The sequence below is a fragment of the Hyla sarda genome, chromosome 9, assembly GCF_029499605.1.
Source record: "Hyla sarda isolate aHylSar1 chromosome 9, aHylSar1.hap1, whole genome shotgun sequence".
NCBI lineage: Eukaryota > Metazoa > Chordata > Amphibia > Anura > Hylidae > Hyla > Hyla sarda.
Window position 1 is genome coordinate 81,960,164 of NC_079197.1, and position 19,291 is coordinate 81,979,454.

The 19,291-nt window shown below is 42.1% G+C and overlaps 1 protein-coding gene across 1 annotated transcript in view; it reads left to right on the plus strand.

Moving 5' to 3' along the window:
• Window positions 1-13,469, plus strand: part of ZDHHC15 (zinc finger DHHC-type palmitoyltransferase 15) — a 35,684-nt gene extending 22,215 nt beyond the window's left edge. The window contains exons 9-12 of the mRNA XM_056538967.1: window positions 7,617-7,743; window positions 7,862-7,971; window positions 9,657-9,738; window positions 10,445-13,469. Coding sequence (XP_056394942.1) covers window positions 7,617-7,743; window positions 7,862-7,971; window positions 9,657-9,700 — 281 coding nt within the window. The 3' untranslated portion in view covers window positions 9,701-9,738; window positions 10,445-13,469. The remainder of the gene's footprint in view (window positions 1-7,616; window positions 7,744-7,861; window positions 7,972-9,656; window positions 9,739-10,444) is intronic.
• The last annotated feature ends 5,822 nt before the right edge of the window (window positions 13,470-19,291 follow it).

Sequence of the window (19,291 nt, forward strand, 5' to 3'; positions counted from 1 at the left end):
GGTTAGGTTTTAAAGTAAAGAGACTACAACTCCTAGCATGTCCAGGCAGCCTAAAGATGTCCATGCTGGAAGTTGTAATTTTGCAGGTTTTACAGTGAAGGGACTAAAACTCTCAGCATGCCCAGACAGCCAAAGGCTGGACAGGCAGGATGGGAGTTGTAGTTTTACACATGTATAGAGTAGTTAGTGTAGAGTAGTGTTAATGCAGTTTTACACTAGTGTAGCATAGTTTTTACACAGGTTTAGCATAGTTAGTGTAGTGTAGTGTTAGCGTAGTTTTATACAGGTGTAGTGTAGTTAGCAAGGGTTAGCGTAGTTTTACTGAGTTGTAGTGTTAGTGCAGTTTTTTTTACATCAGTGTAGTGTAGTGTAGTTAGTGTAGGGTTAGTGTAGTTTTACACCAGTGTAGTGTAGTTAGCGTAGCATATGGTTAGCGTAGTTTTACACCAGTGTAGCGTAGTTAGCATAGCGTAGTGTTAGTGCAGTTTTACACAGGTGTAGTGTAATTAGTGTAGCGGAGTTTTACACAGGTATAGAGTAGTTAGCGTAGCTTAGTGTTAGCGCAGTTTTCCACCAGTGTAGTAAAAATGTACTAACCCTTTTTTGTTTGTGTTTTTTCTTCCCTTCTTGTTTTAGATACGTGAATGTGGAGGACTATGACAATGACCTGCAATTTTTTTTTTTTTAAATAAAATGGTTAACCAGGGCTGTGGGAGGAGTGTTTTTCTTAATGTTTTAACGTGTGTATGTTTGTTTGTTTGTTTTTTGAAATTACTTTTTAGGCTTAGTAGTGAAAGCTGTCTTATAGATGGAGTCCATTACTAAGCCGGGGTTCAGCGTTAGCCCCTAAAACAACTATAGCTAACCCCCAATTATTACCCCGATACCCACCGCCACATGGGTACCGAGAAGAGCCAATACCAATAGGCCCAGATTGACAAATGGTGCTCTTTTTATATATATATATATATATATATATATATATATATAAAAAATGTGTGTGGTTCCCCGTCTTTACGTTCTCAGCCAAATACCAACCAAACAGCAACAGCCTGACGTTACCAGGGTGGGCGAGGACCATTGTTACTGGCCCTCCCCAGCCTAAATAATGCCAGTCTGTTATCGCCTAGGCCCAAGAGCACCATATTTGTCAATCTGGGCCTGTTGTATTGGCTCTTCCTGGTACCCCTGTGGTGGTCGGTATCTGGGTAATGATTGGGGGTTAGCGATAGTTGTTTTTGGGGCTAATGCTAAGCTCCGGCTTAGTAATGGACTCCGTCTATAAGATGGCTTCCACTACTAAGCCTGAAAAGTAATATAAAAAAAACACACACACACACACACACAAGTTAAAACATTTCCCCCCCACCCCCCAAAGCCCTCATTAACAATTTAATAAAAAAAATAATAATAATGCAGGTCATTGTCTTAGACCACCGAATCCAACGTAGTCCTCCGCATATACATATCTGAAACGAGAAGAGAAGAAAAACACAAAAAAATGGGTTAGTACATTTTTACTACACTGGCGTAAAACTGTGCTAACACTAAGCTACGCAAACTACTCTATACCTGTGTAAAACTACGCTACACTAACTACACTACACCAGTGTAAAACTATGCTACACTAACTAGGCTACACCTGTGTAAAACTATGCTACACTAACTAGGCTACACCTGTGTAAAACTGCGCGAACACTACGCTATGCTAACTAACTCTACACTGGTGTAAAACTACGCTAACTACACTACACTGGTGTAAAAAAACTGCGTTAAGACTACGCTATGTTAACTACGCTACACCCATATAAAACTATGCTAACACTACTCTACGGTAAGTACACAACACCTGTATAAAACTACGCTAAAACTGTGTAAAAACTATGCTACACTGGTGTAAAACTGTGTTAACACTACTCTACACTAACTACTCTATACCTGTGTAAAACTACAACTCCCATTCTGCCAGGACAGTCTTTAGCTGTCTGGACATGCTGAGAGTTGTAGTCCCTTCACTGTAAAACCTGCAAAATTACAACTTCCAGCATGCCTGTACATCCTTAGGCTGCCTGGGCCTGCTGGGAGTTGTAGTCTATCTACTTTAAAACCTAGGCTATGCTACAATCTAAGCTAGCTACGCTACACTGATGTTAACCTACGCTAACCCAACACTGGTTTTCCTGCCTGCTACACTACGCTAACTACACACCCGAGTCCGTAGTAAACTGTGCATGCGCTCACAGTTTTCTATGGACTTCTGCTTGCTACCCTAGCACTACGCTCCTAGCGCTAGCCCTGCGCGGTAAGGACAACTGCGCATGCGCAGGTCTACGGTAAATCTACACTCCTAATGCTGCCTACGTTAGCCCTGCGGTGTCAGCGGAGTGCTGCGCATGCGCTTTCAGTTTTCTACGGATCGTAGAAAAATTAAAATCACCAGCCCTGCTTGCCTGAATCAGGGCTAAATGTATGAAATATTCACCTGCCTGGCACCCGGAACCACATGTCCTGGGTGTCGGGCGATAGGATTTCCACATCCCTGGACATTACCTATTTCTCCCCAGCAGGGCATCAAATGATGTTGGTCTACCCTGATATTGTTCTGTATCTTTTGCTCAGTCTTTGGAGCGGACAGAGACTGAGTAGAAAATACAGAACACTATCAAGATAGAAAACTAACAAATAATAAAGATAAAGGCAGGGGTGATTTATCATGATGGGGGAGTGAACTGGGAGGATTAAAAAAAGGCTTATGACAGGTACTCTTTTTTTTTTTTTTTTTTTTTAATTCCTTCACCTATTACACGGGAGGGACATTGTCTCCAATTGAGCACTGTAAAGCCCCCCCCCAAATAGCCTCGTCCCACCATACTCCAGACCAGTGGATCGTGTAAGCTCTCAGTGTAGAGCAGGGGGCTGGGTTACTTACATACACACACAGCAGAAAGCTTCACCCCCTTTGTAGAGAGAATTCATGTGATCCTTGTCTCAGCAGAGGGGGGAAGCGCCAAGGAGTGAGGGAGATAAATAGAGACAGAGTGGAAGACTGACTCGGACTCTTACAGCACTTCCTGCATGTAAGTGACTATAGAAAGTGGGAGAACGGCTCAAAAACAGTTAAGCATGTCTATTACAAAAGCAATTTACTATAAAAGAGGGGACAAAAGCAGAGGACTTTTTTTATTAATAGGATAACCCCTTTAAATCCAACCACAAATTCTTCTTTTTTTGTTTTGTATTTACACTTAAAAAATGCTAATACCGTGTCCTCCTCCGTAAGTGTACACAAATGCTTAGTCTTGCTTTTCTTTCTTTTTCACGAGCTGTGCATCTGAAGCTGCAGTGTCTTCTGAGGAGGAGATTGCAGTTGTGCTTACTTGCTTACATATAGTTGCTACTGTGTCCCTAATGTGTTAATCCAGAAAAAGGCAAAACCCCTTATGAGGCCAATGCCAGTTGCCCCATAACTGGCCACTAAAATTTAGTTTACTGTCCACCAATATCTCCAAGTCTTTTTTTGGTAGAAGTTTTACTTAATGTTTTATTATTTAGTACATAATTTGTACATTTTGTTTTTATGGCCCAAGTGCATAACCTTACTTTTATCCACATTGAACTTCATTTGCCAAGTCTATGCCCAAGCCTCCAGCCTCCCCAGATCCCTCTGTAATATTATGTAATCCTCCTTTGTGGTGATTTCCTTACCTACGTTAGTGTCATCTGCAAATATAGAAATATAGAAACAAGGTTATTAATAAACATATAGAAAAGAAGTGGACCCAGTACTGACCCCTGTGGTACCCCACTTGTAACTGTCACCCAACCAGTGTAAGCCCCATTGATACCCTCCCTCTGCTTCCTATCACTGAGCCAGCTGCAAACCCATTTACATATATCCTCCCCTAGTCCCAGCATCCTCATTTTATGTACTAACCTTTTTGTGTTGCACAGTATTACATGCATTAGAAAAGTCCAGATATACAGCATCCACAGCTTCACCTCGATACAATCTATAACTGACCAGCTGATCAGATTAGTCTGACAGGACCAATCCCGCATAAACTCATGCTGGTGCTCCGACATAACCCCAAAGTGTAATTAAATTGTGAATTGCGGTGTTTCTTCCCATTGAAAACAATAGGGTGCTCATTCCACACATTTTGATTATGTATTTTGGCACATATAATGTATAAAATCAAACTGTTACATCACAAACCATACATCAAGTCAAACAGAGGTACTGCGATCCAATTGGTTGCTATGGGCAACTGGTCGACTTTTCCTCTGCATAAGTTTTGATCACTCTCCCCCATGTGTCATCAGTGAGTGTCAGGCCAGCCCTCAGGGTATTCTAGAAGTGCAGGGGCTCTCTCCCTTCTGTTTTGCTGGCACTCTATGCTAAAGTATGCAAATGAGCCCTGGCTCCTGTCAAAGACAAGTGTCCCTGCTCCTTTTAGAGCATTTTACACTGATAACGTAGAATACTCTGTGACAAATGTAGCACGCCACGGATTAAATTGGTGGCAACTATGTACTACTAGAGCTTTTAGGATGTGGCCTTATAGCAAGTTAGTAAAATGTTTACATTTATTTAATGCGATCACATGATTCGCCTATTAAGGGATCATTGCAGTTTTGACACAATTTCCTGAAATTGCAGCAGAAATGCCAGTTATATTGTAGTATTTTTACTCACTATAAAATGGTGTTTTACTGCAATTTTAAAAAAGCACTGCCACAGTGCAATTTTCTGTCTTTTACCAAGAGCTCAATGTAAGTACAATATGTTAACATAGCAGTTGTGAATATGTATGCACATAAGTAGTTGTGTTTGAAGCAGTTTGCTGAATTGGTAAATACAAATGGAGCATAATGCTGTAAAAACACTTCATGCCAGTTCATCTTTCCTGCATCCCTTATATATGCGCACATGTAAGGGAACATTCTTTTTTGTACTTTTGATATATTAAAAGTTAGGACTAAAAGTAATGTCCTTCTCACAGTTGTGTATGTGGTATAGCTGAATTTGCAAATAGATGCATTATTTTTCACCTGACAAATTCAGTTCTGCTCCATGTGTTTCCTACAGATGCAGTCAGCGCCAACTATAGTTTGTCCCAACTATAGCATTATCCCACGTGGGTGTATTTGTATATATGTGCTTGTGGATATAGATATAGATAGATATGTATAATATATATATATATATATCCCCCCACATTAGGTTGTCAGCATAGTTCCCCCCCCCCACATTAGGTTGTCAGCATAGTTCCCCCCCCCCCCCACATTAGGTTGTCAGCATAGTTCCCGCCCACATTAGGTTGTCAGCATTGTCCCCCCCCCCCCCCACATTAGGTTGTCAGTATTGTGTCCCCCCCCCACATTAGGTTGTCAGTACTGTTCCCCTCACATTAGGTTGTCAGCATAGTTCCCCCCTCACATTAGGTTGTCAGCATAGTTCCCCCCCCCCCCCCACACATTAGGTTGTCATCATAGTCCTCACTTCTCCGCTCTGCTGTTGCTATGGGTGCACGGGACGTCAGTGATGTCCCTGTGTGCGCTACCTCCCGACGGCCCCTGCGTTTTTAAAGTTAGAAAGGTAACCGGGACATCCTTGTGTCCCGAAAAGATCTTTCGGGACACAGGGATATCCCGAATGTGACGGGGAAAGTTAATCTCGGCCGGGACACCCGGGGTATGGATAATCCATACCCCGGGCGTCCCGGCTGACTGCAGCACCTGGCGTATAAGACGACCCCCGAATTCTCCACATCTGTTGTTTTAACCCCTGGATATCTTGTGAGATGGAGCTTGTGTGTTTTCTTCTTGTGAGCTCAGAAATGCTTTTGACTTGATAAAAGGGAGGAATCCTGAAAGCTTGCCTTTACAAAATACTGTTTGTCCAGTAAAAAAGGTATTACAAGATACTGCAACATCTTATGATTTTATATATCACCTGCTATGTGTATGGTCTGCAGCTAAATTGAGGCCAAAGGAGGAAAAGTCACATGCTATCATAGGATGGATAGAATGGAGCTGAGAGGGGTGGTGTGGAATAAGAAGGCTGAAGACTTATGGGTAATAGTGTTTATTATTAGCAACGGGGCATGGTTGACCAGAGAATCCTACTTTAAAAAAAACAGTCTCTTCTAGGCGCATTGAGTGGAGTTTATCAAACTGTTTAGACAGCTTTTTTTCATCTAAATTTGTTTAAGGAAAAATTGCAAGCTGGTCCTGTGGGACTTTTTCTGTGATTTAGATCACTTTGTGCTGTGTTCACTAATTTATCATTTGTGAAATTTCGCAAAAAAAAAAAGTCACACAGGCCAGATAGAAGAAATCACAGGGCAATTCAACCCTGCCCAATTTAACTATTTTCAACAGTTCCATGTGACTTTTAATACAATTGTCGAACGGCCTGCCACTGCTCTTTGACATTCATCAACGTCCATGGGTCATTCGATAAATTTGGCGTATGGCCGCCACTTTCCCCAAAACCTTTTTGCTGAAAGTGAACAAGTACAGGTTTGGTAAATGCCCCACATTGAGCATATATTAGTGAACCTCATGTCTTATCACAGAAATGGTGGAGGTCTGATAACTCCCTTTAACCTCTTAACGATAACAGACGTAAATGTACGTCCTGGTGCGGAGGTTCCGATCATCTAAAGTAGGGATCAACCGATATTGATTTTTTTTAGGGCCAATACCGATAATCTGTGACCTTTCAGGCCGATAGCCGATAACTTATACCAATATTCCGATATAAGTTATCGGCTATTTCTCCCTACCAATGGCCCCCCCCCTCCGCCCGGCGGGGCAGAAGCCGTTGCAGATCAATGATTTAAAGCGGGCGCTTTAAATCAATGAACTGCAGCAGCTTTTGCGGGGCCAGAGACCGCCGCCTGCTTCTCTGCCCCATTGCCTCCACCATCCCTGGTTTTATAATTACCTGTTCCCGGGGTCCGCAATACGTCTGGCTCTGGCGGTGTCCTGAGCTGTCACTGTGCACACTGACGGTGACATCGCGTTGAGGACGTCACTCGTCATTGCGCTGCGCACAGCAACAGCGCAGGACGCCGCAGGAGCCAGAAGTAGCGCGGACCCCAGGAACAGGTACTTTTAAAAACGGAGATGGGGGAGGCGATGGGGCAGCGGCGGCGGAGGTATGTGGCCAAAGGATGGGGAGGCAATGGGGCAGCGGCGGCGACGTTATGTGGCCAGAGGATGGGGAGGCAATGGGGCGGTGGCGGTCGTCTCTGGCCGGGTCATTATCGGCAAGGTAATTGCCAATACTGATAATGTCGAAAATCGTGAATATCGGCCAAACCGATAATCGGTCGATCCCTAATCTAAAGGGTAACCAAGCAGTTATATCTTTGTAAAGAATAGCTAAGAATCCTCTACAACTTGAAGAGGTATACTATTCAGTGTGGCTCTCTAATGCCAAAGCCTGTTCCTGTGACCTAATCATCCCTTCATCTAGTTTATATAGTAGATTTTCTTTTGGCATGATTTGAAAAAATAACTCCACTATAAACCGCAATATTCTCATAAAATGGCCTTTATTGCAACAATAAAGTAACAATTGGCCTTTTTTTTTTGCACTTTTGTAGAGGCATTTTCAGCCCCAGTGTTCTCCAGTGGTCCTGATAAGAAAGGCTTCCACTTGGGCATACGAAGGAATCTGGAGCAAGTATTTGGGAAGAGGAAAAAGCTTTGGTTAATTCCTGCTTTCACAAGGTACGTTTGGCTTTATCAATTTCCATTAACTATATAATTAACCCATTGATTCTTCCATCATGTCCCTGCTCATTTCTAAGAGTTTACATCTTCTTCCTTTTTTTTTTTTTTTCCTAAGCATTGGGGATGGACTTTCATTTCCAATGAGAATGGTGTCGGAATCTCAAAACCCTCTTCTGGGCAGAGTGAATCAATGGGATGATGAAGGCTCAGATGAGGAGAACCCAGGTAATTCATTGCCTAATAGAGGAAATGGAGACTCTTCTGAACAGAGGCGTAACTTGTAGCTTCTGGGCCCCATGTGCTAATTATAATACTAGGCTCTTATGGGGCAGATGTGCTTCGGGGCCCCCTTAGGCACCAGGGCCCCAGTACAACTGCTACCTTTGCACCCCCTATAGCTACGCCCCTGCTTCTGAACCTTGTGTTTCTTACATACAGTGGCCCAGATTTATCAAACTGTGTGAGAGAAAAAGTGGAGGGATTTTTCCACAGCAACCAATCACAGCTCCGCTAACGAGCTCTATAAAGTGAAAGTTGAGCTGTGATTGGTTGCTGTGGGAAAATCACTCCACATTTTCTCTCACACAGTTTGATAAATCTGGGCCAGTGTGTATATTTCTCCAGCTGGTTGTATAGTTTGTCTGTGGTTTATTACAAATTGATGTTACTATTGATGTTACAGGGAAGAACAAATTTGTGGATTAGTTAAGGATAGCACAGATATGTACGGTATCTATGTATGGTCAAACTGAAAAGACAGAAAAATATAGGAGCGCGATCCTAGTGCATTATTCAAGATACCAAAATTAATGGAAAGGTGAAGTTCAGTTGTACTCACCAAAGTTGGTTATGCTAAGAGCATAACATCTGATATGGCATGTGATATGAGCGGTCAGCAGCCCTGGAGTACCAGATTCCCATAGGATGTTGGCAAACAGCAGTGGACATTGAAACAGAAAGATTCTCCAGTCCTGGCGCTTCTCCCAATATAGTGCACATCTTGATAAAGAGCTCAGTCTGGCTCATTTGACTAAATCGCAGATCTACGAGATTGTATGGCCGTTCAGACATACGGAGTGGTACTCCCTGGCATCTCTTAGTGATACCTTAGGCCCCCTTCGCTTCTCTGATGACAGGGGATGACTTCCACATGCTTCTTTCCCTTTTGTACTGCACTCGCCTCTTCTGCTGCTACACTAACCTTGTTCTTATTATCCGTGGCTCCCCCCCCCCTTTTTTTTTTTTTGTGGGTGTGTGTGTGAGCTGAATGTGTGAATGAGTGCGAGATGATGCGCTTTGTTTGACGCTTATTGATTTGGCTTCTTGAGGGTTGGGCAAGGTGCTCATCCTAGTCCATAGCGATTGATCTATCGTAGGTTGGTACCATGTTTGTGTATTTTGTATAGTATTTCCATGAATACTTGGAGTCCAGAGTGACCTTCTACTGTTCGCATACCTGCCTTATTGTACCTTTTTATGTTTTTGCTTTTTTTGTAAAATTTGAAAATCCTTTCAATAAAGAGTTTACGTTGCTACCACTGTATGTATGAACAATGAAGAAATAAAGAATACCATTTTATTGGGAGAAGCGTCAGGACTGGAGACTTTTTCTGTTTCATCGATCAATGGTATGATCTATTTTGGGCTACAGCAGTGATTAGAAATGTTGTTTTGTTTAGAAAACCCTTAAGGAAAGTTGAAATCTCCATTGCTTGTTTATTGGTGGTAAGGAATCACACAGCACTCTTTTGAAATCAGTGTGCTTCCTTGTATAGGGTTACACCCTCTGTTATTTCAACATGTCATAGTAGAGCAATTGCAAGGGAGGGTGGTTATCCACGCAAACCCCCCTGAATGCATCATTGCATTTGCTCCCTGCAGTATTATAATGACCAATATTTGCTTTTTAGTTGCTCTTGAGTCATCGCACGTCATCCTAGACATGGACACATAGTCATCTGCAGATGATAAGCTGGGAATTATGAAGATTTGGTAAGTCTCACGTGTCAGTGTTACCTGCTTTCTTTTTCTGTTAGTAGGTAGTTATTGCCCTGTATTTTGTAGCAAATTCCATCAGACATTTTACATGGTTATTCACCCAGAGGAGATTGCTTCAAGTGGAGAATATGGTTCTTCATGGAGGCATTATCCGGCAAAATACAAAGTGCTTACAGATTTGTAGGCATGCCGTGTGGCTTTGCACGACGTTGACCCCTTAATTTGGCTATATCATATGATTATCCAGTAAGAGCCCTTGTGACTTTTTTTATAGAGCATGGTCTTGCAATGTAGGACCCTTACTTATTAGTATAGTGTCAAATATCAATAAACTTTTGATATGTCAGAGAGATGTCAAACGTTTTGATCTGTTGGGGTCTGGGTGTTCAGACCTCTACCAAATGCTAGAACAAACAAAGAGAATTGCCTGGCTACGCCCTTCTCTCTCCATCTAGCTGCATGAAGTGAGCTCTATAGATTTACTACCTGCAACGAGATGGGGAGAGTAAAGCTCAGCTGAGTGCTGCTCCTGGCCGATCAAAACTCGACCTGTCATTATATATGAAAAGTTTTTGTAAGTGAGACTTTAAATCAACCTTAAAATCAGACAAGAAACTGGCCTTTTTAACCATTTCAACTTATGTAAGTGAGCAATAACTTGAATGCAAGGAATAAAGATGTGTTCATTCTTGTATTGCAGGGGCCAGAACACTCGAAATATTGCACATAACATCCCCAGCAGCCCACTGTGGCCCATCCAGACAGCACGGCACAGCTGCAGGACCCCGTCCTTCCTCAGGAATGGTTCAGACTGTGCTCTGCTCTTCATTTTGGGCAGTTGTATGTATTCAGTGGGTGGGGGAAGAGGAACAGGACCATATTTATTAAAACTCTGCGCATTCTTTCTATGCAAGAGGAGGTTTCAGTTCCAGAGTGATAATGTGCTTTAACTTTTTAATATTCTAATTTATTGATAGTCTAGCTATTTTTGGTCTTTATATTTACTTGGAATCTGATGCTGGAAGGGCATTTAATTGTAAATTCTTAAAGCAATGACAGAATCTTAATCTGTGTAAAAATGACATTGGAAACTGTTGGAATCTGCACACAATTTCCAGTATAGATTGGGGAATATTTCATGTGTTTTGTAAATGATATATTTTGCGCACGGTAGAACAATGCTGGGAGAGATCAAAGCCGACTTGGTATCTCATCTGCCTGCTTTGTTCCCTATCTCACTCTAAATCCATTGCAATTCCTGTACCAAAGCATTACCTTTGATGTATCCTGGATCATAGAGTAGAGAAAACGTGCAGTACATGCTCATACAGAAACATTCCTGTATTCCGGTATCCCTTTGTCCAAAAACTCCCATAGGCCACTTGTTTTCAGTGAGGAACTGCAGAATAGTTATCTACAAATAAGTTTTACATACTTTTTCTATGATTGTTATTTCAGAATACTTGATACTTTACCACTTGATTACATTAATACCGGATTAAAGGAAGGTTTCTGCATTATCCTGAATGCACCACAGTTGCCTGGAAATAAATAAACTGTGTTTTATACATAATCCTGCCCGACACAGTACAAACATCATGCCTAGGATGACATCTGTTGGAATGCCTTCATGGCACTTATATGCTTTATTCCTCACTGTTGCTGGGGCTACTGATCCCTACATGTCATGTGCTAAAAAAAAAACAAAATATAAAGGGAACACTAAGATAACACATCCTAGATCTGAATGAATGAACTAATCGTATGAAATACTTTCGTCTTTACATAATTTGTGTGATTTTGTCAGCACATTCAACTATCAATGGAAATCAAATTTATCAACCCATGGAGGTCTGGATATGGAGTCACACTCAAAATCAAAGTGGAAAACTACACTACAGGCTGATCCAACTTTGATGTAATGTCCTTAATACAAGTCAAAATGAGGCTCAGTAGTGTGTGTGGCCTCCACGTGCCCGTATGACATCCCTACAACCCCTGGGCATGCTCCTGATGAGGTGAGGGATGTCCTCCCAGACCTGGACTAAAGCATCCGCCAACTCCTGGACAGTCTGTGGTGCAACGTGGCGTTGGTGGAGGGAGCAAGACATGACGTCCCATATGTGCTCAATCAGATTCAGGCCTGGGGAACGGGCGGGCCAGTCCATAGCATCAATGCCTTCCTCTTGCAGGAACGGTTGATACACTCCAGCCACATGAGGTCTAGCATTGTCTTTCATTAGGAGGAACCCAGGACCACCCGCACCAGCATATGGTCTCACAAGGGGTCTGAGGATCTCATCTCGGTACCTAATGGCAGTCAGGCTACCTCTGGCAAGCACATGGAGGGCTGTGCGGCCCCCCAAAGAAGTGCCACCCCACACCATTACTGACCCACCGCCAAACCGATCATGTTGGAGGATGTTGCAGGCAGCAGAAAGTTCTCCATGGTGTCTCCAGACTCTGTCACATGCTCAGTGTGAACCTGCTTTCATCTGTGAAGAGCACAGGGCGCCAGTGGCGAATTTGCCGATCTTGGTGTTCTCTGGCAAATTCCAAACGTCCTGCACAGTGTTGGGCTGTAAGCACAACCCCCACCTGTGGACGTTGGGCCCTCATACCACCCTCATGGAGTCTGTTTCTGATTGAGTGGACACATTCACATTTGTGGCCTGCTGGAGGTCATTTATGTGGGTTGTAGACTTTGTCTCTTGCTTCCACTAGAGTGAAAGCACCACCAGCATTCAAAAGTGACCAAAACTTCAGCCAGGAAGCATAGGAACTGAGAAGTGGTCTGTGGTCACCACCTGCAGAACCACTCCTTTATTGGGGGTGTCTTGCTAATTGCCTATAATTTCCACCTGTTGTCTGTTCCATATGCACAACAGCATGTGAAATTGATTGTCAATCAGTGTTGCTTCCTGAGTGGACAGTGTGATTTCACGGAAGTGTAATTGACTTGGTGTTACAGTGTGTTGTTTAAGTGTTCTCTTTATTTTTTTGCGCAGTGTATTTTACTGTATGTTCATTTGTTTTCTCATTGACCAGTTTTCTAGTCTACTGCTATGTTCACTTTTTAATATAGGGTCGATAACAGGGAAAAAAGACTCTTGCTGCTTTCCTTTAGTTATTAGAACTGCTAAAGCTGCCCCCTTAAAGGCTATGTTCTGATAGTATTTGGGTTGTTTTATGGCCCGCAAATCTGTATTTGTAACAACTTTACATAGCCATATTTTGGGCTGTAGCTTTTGCTAAGTCCTAAATAAAATAACAAAAAAACAGTCCCTATGTTTCAACTAAACAGAAGCTGACAGTTTCAGATGTTTTTTTTTTGCAAAAGCAATGGCCATTTTTGACCTGCAAAATACAGCCAAAAACTTTTTAAAGTATTTTTTCTAGTTGTGCTCAGGCACATGCTATAAATAAAGAATGTTTACTAGAAGGAAAAGAGAGAGCTGCTAAATAGCTGCTGTGCATATCCTTCTCAGAATTCTCAGTAAAGCCTGGATAGCTTACGGATATGTTCACACGGCGGAATTCCGTGAGCGGAAGTCCGCGAGTGAAATTCCGCACAGTGAATGTTAGCATCTGTGTTAATGGGTCTTCCGTGAGAGGCGGACAATTCGCGGAATTCGGCGGAGATCCAGCCTGGCAGCTGGCGGCGGCGGTAGGACCGCGTGGCACTGCGCAGTCACCATTGATGGCTATGCAGTGCTCGCGGACTTCCGCGCAAAGAATGAACATGTTCTTTCTTTGTGCGTTCCGCACAAAGAAAGAACATGTTCATTCTTTGCGCGGAAGTCAGCGAGCACTGCATAGCAGTCAGTGGTGACTGCGCAGTGCCACGCGGTCCTACCACCGATGCCAGGCTGAATCTCCACTCGCTGAATTCCGCGAATGGAGAGTCAGCTACAAATCCGTAGTGTGAACATACCCTATAAGTCTCCACACATCTTTTATGAAGGTCTTCTTGAGGAGAAACCTTACCCCTTCTCTTTCTGATTTGGCTTATTAAATATCTAGTTGTGCCACCACGCCCCCTCCCATAGACTTGCATTGAGGGGTGGAACATGACATCACGACTCCGGCCCCTGTATCGTGAGTCATCACACACAAAGCAAACTTATCTCTGTGCAGTGCTGACTCGTGGGGCTGCAGGGGAGAGTGCAGGGGTCCCGACCAGCCGGGTCCCCCATGATCAGACATCTTATCCCCTATCCTTTGGATCTGGGATAAGATGTCTAGGGGCGGAGTACTCCTTTTAAGAGAGCACAAACATTGACATGAAGGGAAGCTGGTGATAGAGAACCACTTTACATATCCCTTTTCACTGCCGGTGTCACAGACCTTCACTCTTACTGTAGAATACTTTTAGGGTTGTTTTGTGGAACTCCATGCTTGTTCTCCTTACTCATGGATTGGCTTAGCATGGACTTGGCAGCAGGTCCAGAGCTCCATGATACTGGTAGTAGTGGGGAAGCAAGGAAGCACTTGCCTAAGTACTGTTAAATAAATAAATATATATATATATATATATAGATAATTTCCAGAAACCCCTTTTTTTGAGCTTTAGGTTACGAATGCTCCGTAAGTAAAAAGTGCAAGACCAGTTTGGCCGCATTGCAACTATATTTGGTCCCTACAAAGGAAAAAAAGTTTATAGTGATCTTGTGGCTTCTAGTTTACAGCATAGCCCAAGTCTGAAGTTTATAAAATGCCAGAAGCTGTATGAAAGTTTTGGTACATTTTAAAGACATCAAAGGTTGTGATTGGTGGGGTCCAGATTCTGAGAACCCCACCGCTCCCTACAATGAGGGGACAGAAGCTTTCAACTGTCCGTTATCTGCAAGAGTTCAGAAGGCGCCATGCTTTTCTTTTTATTTGCTTTTATTTAATCATTTTTGCTATTTTCTTCCCCCTGAGGTTTCCGAAATTGCGTCTTAAAAAGCCTTGCATATGCACTTGCTCCACTTTTCAGTATCTTAAAGGGGTACTCCGGTGGAAAACTTTTTTTTTTTTTTATCAACTGGTGCCAGAAAGTTAAACAGATTTGTAAATTACTTTTATAAAAAATTATTAATCCTTCCAGTAGTTATTAGCTGCTGAATACTACAGAGGAAATTCTTTTCTTTTGCGACTTCTTTTCTGTCACAACCACAGTGCTCTCTGCTGACGCCTCTGTCCATTTTAGGAACTGTACAGAGCAGCATAGGTTTACTAGGGGGATTTTTTTCCTGCTCTGGACAGCACTGTGGTCAGACAGAATAGAAATTCAAAAAGAAAATTTCCTCTGTAGTATACAGCAGCTGAAAAGTACTGGAGGAATTAAAAAATTTTTTAATAGAAATAATTTACAAATCTGTTTTAACTTTCTGGCATCAGCTGATTTAAAAAAAAAAAAAAAAAAAGTTTTCCACTGGAGTACCCCTTTAAGCAGGTAAACCTGCTCCATAGTCTCTATAATGAGGAATTGTTATACTCCAAAGTGAAGTTACATGTCATTCATTAATGATTAATTAATACTTGCTCACTGCAGCCAATGGCCTCTCTCTATCGTAGTTGAATGACAATGACAATTACATAACACAACAATTGTATGATTTATGTATAGAAACTTTGTGGTTGATTTTTTTTTTTTTTTCTTGTTTAGAAACTCTGAACCAGTGTTTCCCAACAAGGGTGCCTCCAGCTGTTGCAAACCTACAACTTCCAGCATGCCCGGACAGCCAATGGCTGTCCGGGCATGCTGGGAGTTGTAGTTTTGCAACAGCTGGAGGCACCCTGGTTGGCAAACACTGCTCTGAACTAACACAATAACCATTTTTTTCCATTCACATAGTGTATAAGGCTCTGTTCTTATTACTAGAGATGAGCAAACTTACAGTAAATTCGATTCGTCACAAACTTCTCGGCTCGGCAGTTGATGACTTATCCTGCGTAAATTAGTTCAGCCTTCAGGTGCTCCGGTGGGCTGGAAAAGGTGGATACATTCCTAGGAAAGAGTCTCCTAGGACTGTATCCACCTTTTCCAGCCCACCGGAGCACCGGAAAGCTGAACTAATTTATGCAGGAAAAGTCAACTGCCGAGCCGAGAAGTTCGTGACGAATCGAATTTACTGTAAGTTCGCTCATCTCTACTTATTACTGCTGGTCTTCCTACTGTCACCTTACTGAAATTAAGAATAACAAACTCTACAGTCTAGATCACTGGAACCCACAGACCCATCATAAGCCAATGGGATTTGTTCTTAAACCGTAACCATCTAAGCTGTCATGGTTCTGTTAATAGTGCAAACCATTGTACTATTTTGTGTACTTATATGTGCTCATAATCTGTAATATTTTTTTCTTTTGAGTGACTATGTCCAAGAACAGTGCTGTTTGTGTATATACACCTAGAGCAGAGCTGCCATAGTGTGTACCTAGTACATCTAAGACTCTGCTTACAGCATGTAATGCATATTAAAGGGGTTATCCAAGTTTTATTAACTTTTCACTATCGTGCCTGTGATGGAAAGTTACGTCTTAAGTGCTTTACTTGCCTTTCATACTTGTGATTTCATGATTCCCCCGGTTCAGCATTCCACTGGTATCTGGCAAACTGCACCGTCCCTAATATAGTGAAAAAGATACATTCCAAAATATTACAGCCTTGTCTACATGCCGAGAACCCTTTGTGGCCGAGAGAAGTATTTCTGTATGTTACTATAAAGGATTGCACTTTGTGAGGGACATTGAATGGCATGCACCTATTGCTCATACCTGATGGTGACTCTAGCCTCTTTGCTACCTGTAGTAAACGAAAGAAAGGCGCCTTCCCATATATATGGTAGCACTTTTGTGTACTGTTGACTTTTTGATCGCTTTCTAATATACATTTTTTTTCTGGTACGTAACAAAAAATCAGCAATTTTGGTATTTGGAATTTTTTTTGTTTTGCTTTTTAAGGAGTTGACCGTGCGGGATCAGGAATGTGATTTTTAATATTTTTGACAATTCTGCACATGGCGATACCAAATATGTGTATTTTATTGTGATTAGAATTTTCTTATTGGGAGGGAATTTTTTTTTATTTTTTTTTTATAAGCAATCATTTGATTGCCTATATAGGTCAATGTAATGCATATGCATTACATTAAAGGGGTATTCCAGGAAAAAACTTTTTTTATATATATAAGAACTGGCTCCAGAAAGTTAAACAGATTTGTAAATTACTTCTATTAAAAAATCTTAATCCTTTCAATAATTATCAGCTGCTGAAGTTTAGTTGTTGTTTTCTGTCTGGCAACAGTGCTCTCTGCTGACATCTCTGCTTGTCTCGGGAACTGCACAGTAGAGGTTTGCTATGGGAATTTGCTTCTAAACTGGGCGTTTCCCGAGACAGGTGTCATAAGAGAGAAATTAGACAGAAAAGAACAACTCCACTTCAGAAGCTACTAAGTACTGAAAGGATTAAGATTTTTTAATAGAAGTAATGTACAAATCTGTTTAACTTTCTGGAGCCAGTTCATATATAAAAAAAAAAAGTTTTTTCCTGGATAACCCCTTTAATCTATTAGATCAGTGCTCTATTGGTAAAGCCTTTGGCTGTATCAATGGATTAGTCACAGCAGAACTAGCTTAAGGCATCTGGCTGCCCTGGCAACAATTGGACCACTGGACACCAGGGATGCAGGCCAATTTTTGATCGCTGCATTTAACTAGTTAAATGACCAGCATCTAGGTGATCTCTGATGTTTGTCATTGCTGGCTAGTTTTAGCTGCAGATAGCTGGCACTCTCTGGGTATGGCTCAGACCCACCCGACCCATGCTGTAAATGTACGTCATAACTTTGAGCAGCCCCCCCTAATCGAGTGTCATTATTACAGCAGCGCCCCTGGAAACGGACATACTGAGAACTAACATTCCTGACTAATGTCATTTGAAGCAGTAGACATCATTTGTATGAAAACCACAATATGGTTGCCGCGGTTATATGCAGGATACAGCTGCACTTTATACATATAATGGATATGGGATGTTTGAGAGTCATTTTTCTTATTACGCACTATGTTTCTAAGCAGGACTGGAACTACACTAAGCCTTTTAATGTTTTATACAATGGTTATTTTTATGCTGTTGCAGGGATTTTTTTAAGGGGAAAATTACATTTACTCCCACTTTTTATTTATTTTTTCTTTCTGGATTTGCTGCCTGTCAAATAAATCAATGTGTGTAATTTATAAGTACCATCGTGTTTGGTGTTTTTTCTCATGTTAGCCCTCCTGTTGGTTTATTCAGCATATTAGTAGCACAAAAAAGCTCTATAGCTCAGGCCCAAGGCAACATCTACACCACAGTATATAAAGTGGACCTGTCAACAAGAAAATAGACACATGGCTAGATAGGGCCATACTTTTTTTTTTCTTTTAAATCTCCATATTCCTCTCACTCAGTTATAATAATTTTGTTACTCTGCAAATGAGGCTCAGGTGCCCAGGGAGTGTTCCTCTGTACAGTAAGAGTCCAGTTAAATCCAACTCATCCTCTTTATCAAGAGAACATGGGCTGGACTTACCTGGGTTCTTGCAATGCAGGGGAACAAAAAAATCTTTTATTTGGGCAATGGAGAGGACTATCCGGGGGCATGCTCACAATACTCAGTTAGCCCCCCTCAGAGGACTCTGAAGCAGGTGTTTGAGCAACTTCTTGCCGTCATTCACGAGTGCCACATCTCTTACGAACAAGATTGATGAAATGAAGGTTGACCTTGGCCTTCTCCAGCAGGACTTTCATACTCTGAGATTGAGTTAAACTTGCGGAGTACTGCATCTCTGCACTGGAACATTAACTGGCTTCTTTGGAAAAATCGTCTGACACATTGTTACGAATCCCCTGATGTATATATCCCTGTACTGTTCCACCACTCCATTTCTTTCTTTTCCACATTCTCTGTCCTCCTAGCCTATTCCTCTAATCCATTCCATCTTTTTGTTTGGACCAATTAGTATTGTATTGTACTACCCCCAGCAATCCCTAGCTACTGAAGAAAGGAGGAGAAACACGTCTAGCCGTTCTTTATTCCCCCCTATTACCATGTGAACGTGATTTGGCCGCTCTCAAGACTATTCTACATAAACGCAGATTACCCCCTGTACTGGCCAGTATTCAAACTTAGCGCCTTTTTTCCTGCACTGAGTGCGCTCAGCATCAACCAAGACCAACGCGGATGCCACCCACAATCGCCATGAACGACACAGCGCTCCTGCCCCTGTGATCTCGCCGAGTGAGACGGACTGCCTTACCAGCAGCCGCCTTGTGCGGCTAGAAGTGCCAGAATACAGTGCGAACCAACAGAAGATAGTCCCAGACTGTCGCCCAGCTGGACCCGGTGAGCGGGACATAGTCCCACTGAGCTTTATAGGAACGCAGCACCGTTACCTGAATAGGCTCGGAACATCTACTGAAGATTGAGATTTACACTGCACTATTTGTATAACTGTTTATTTTAGAAGAATTTTAACAATTTTACAATAACAGGAGAATAGAACAGTATGCAATCATAAG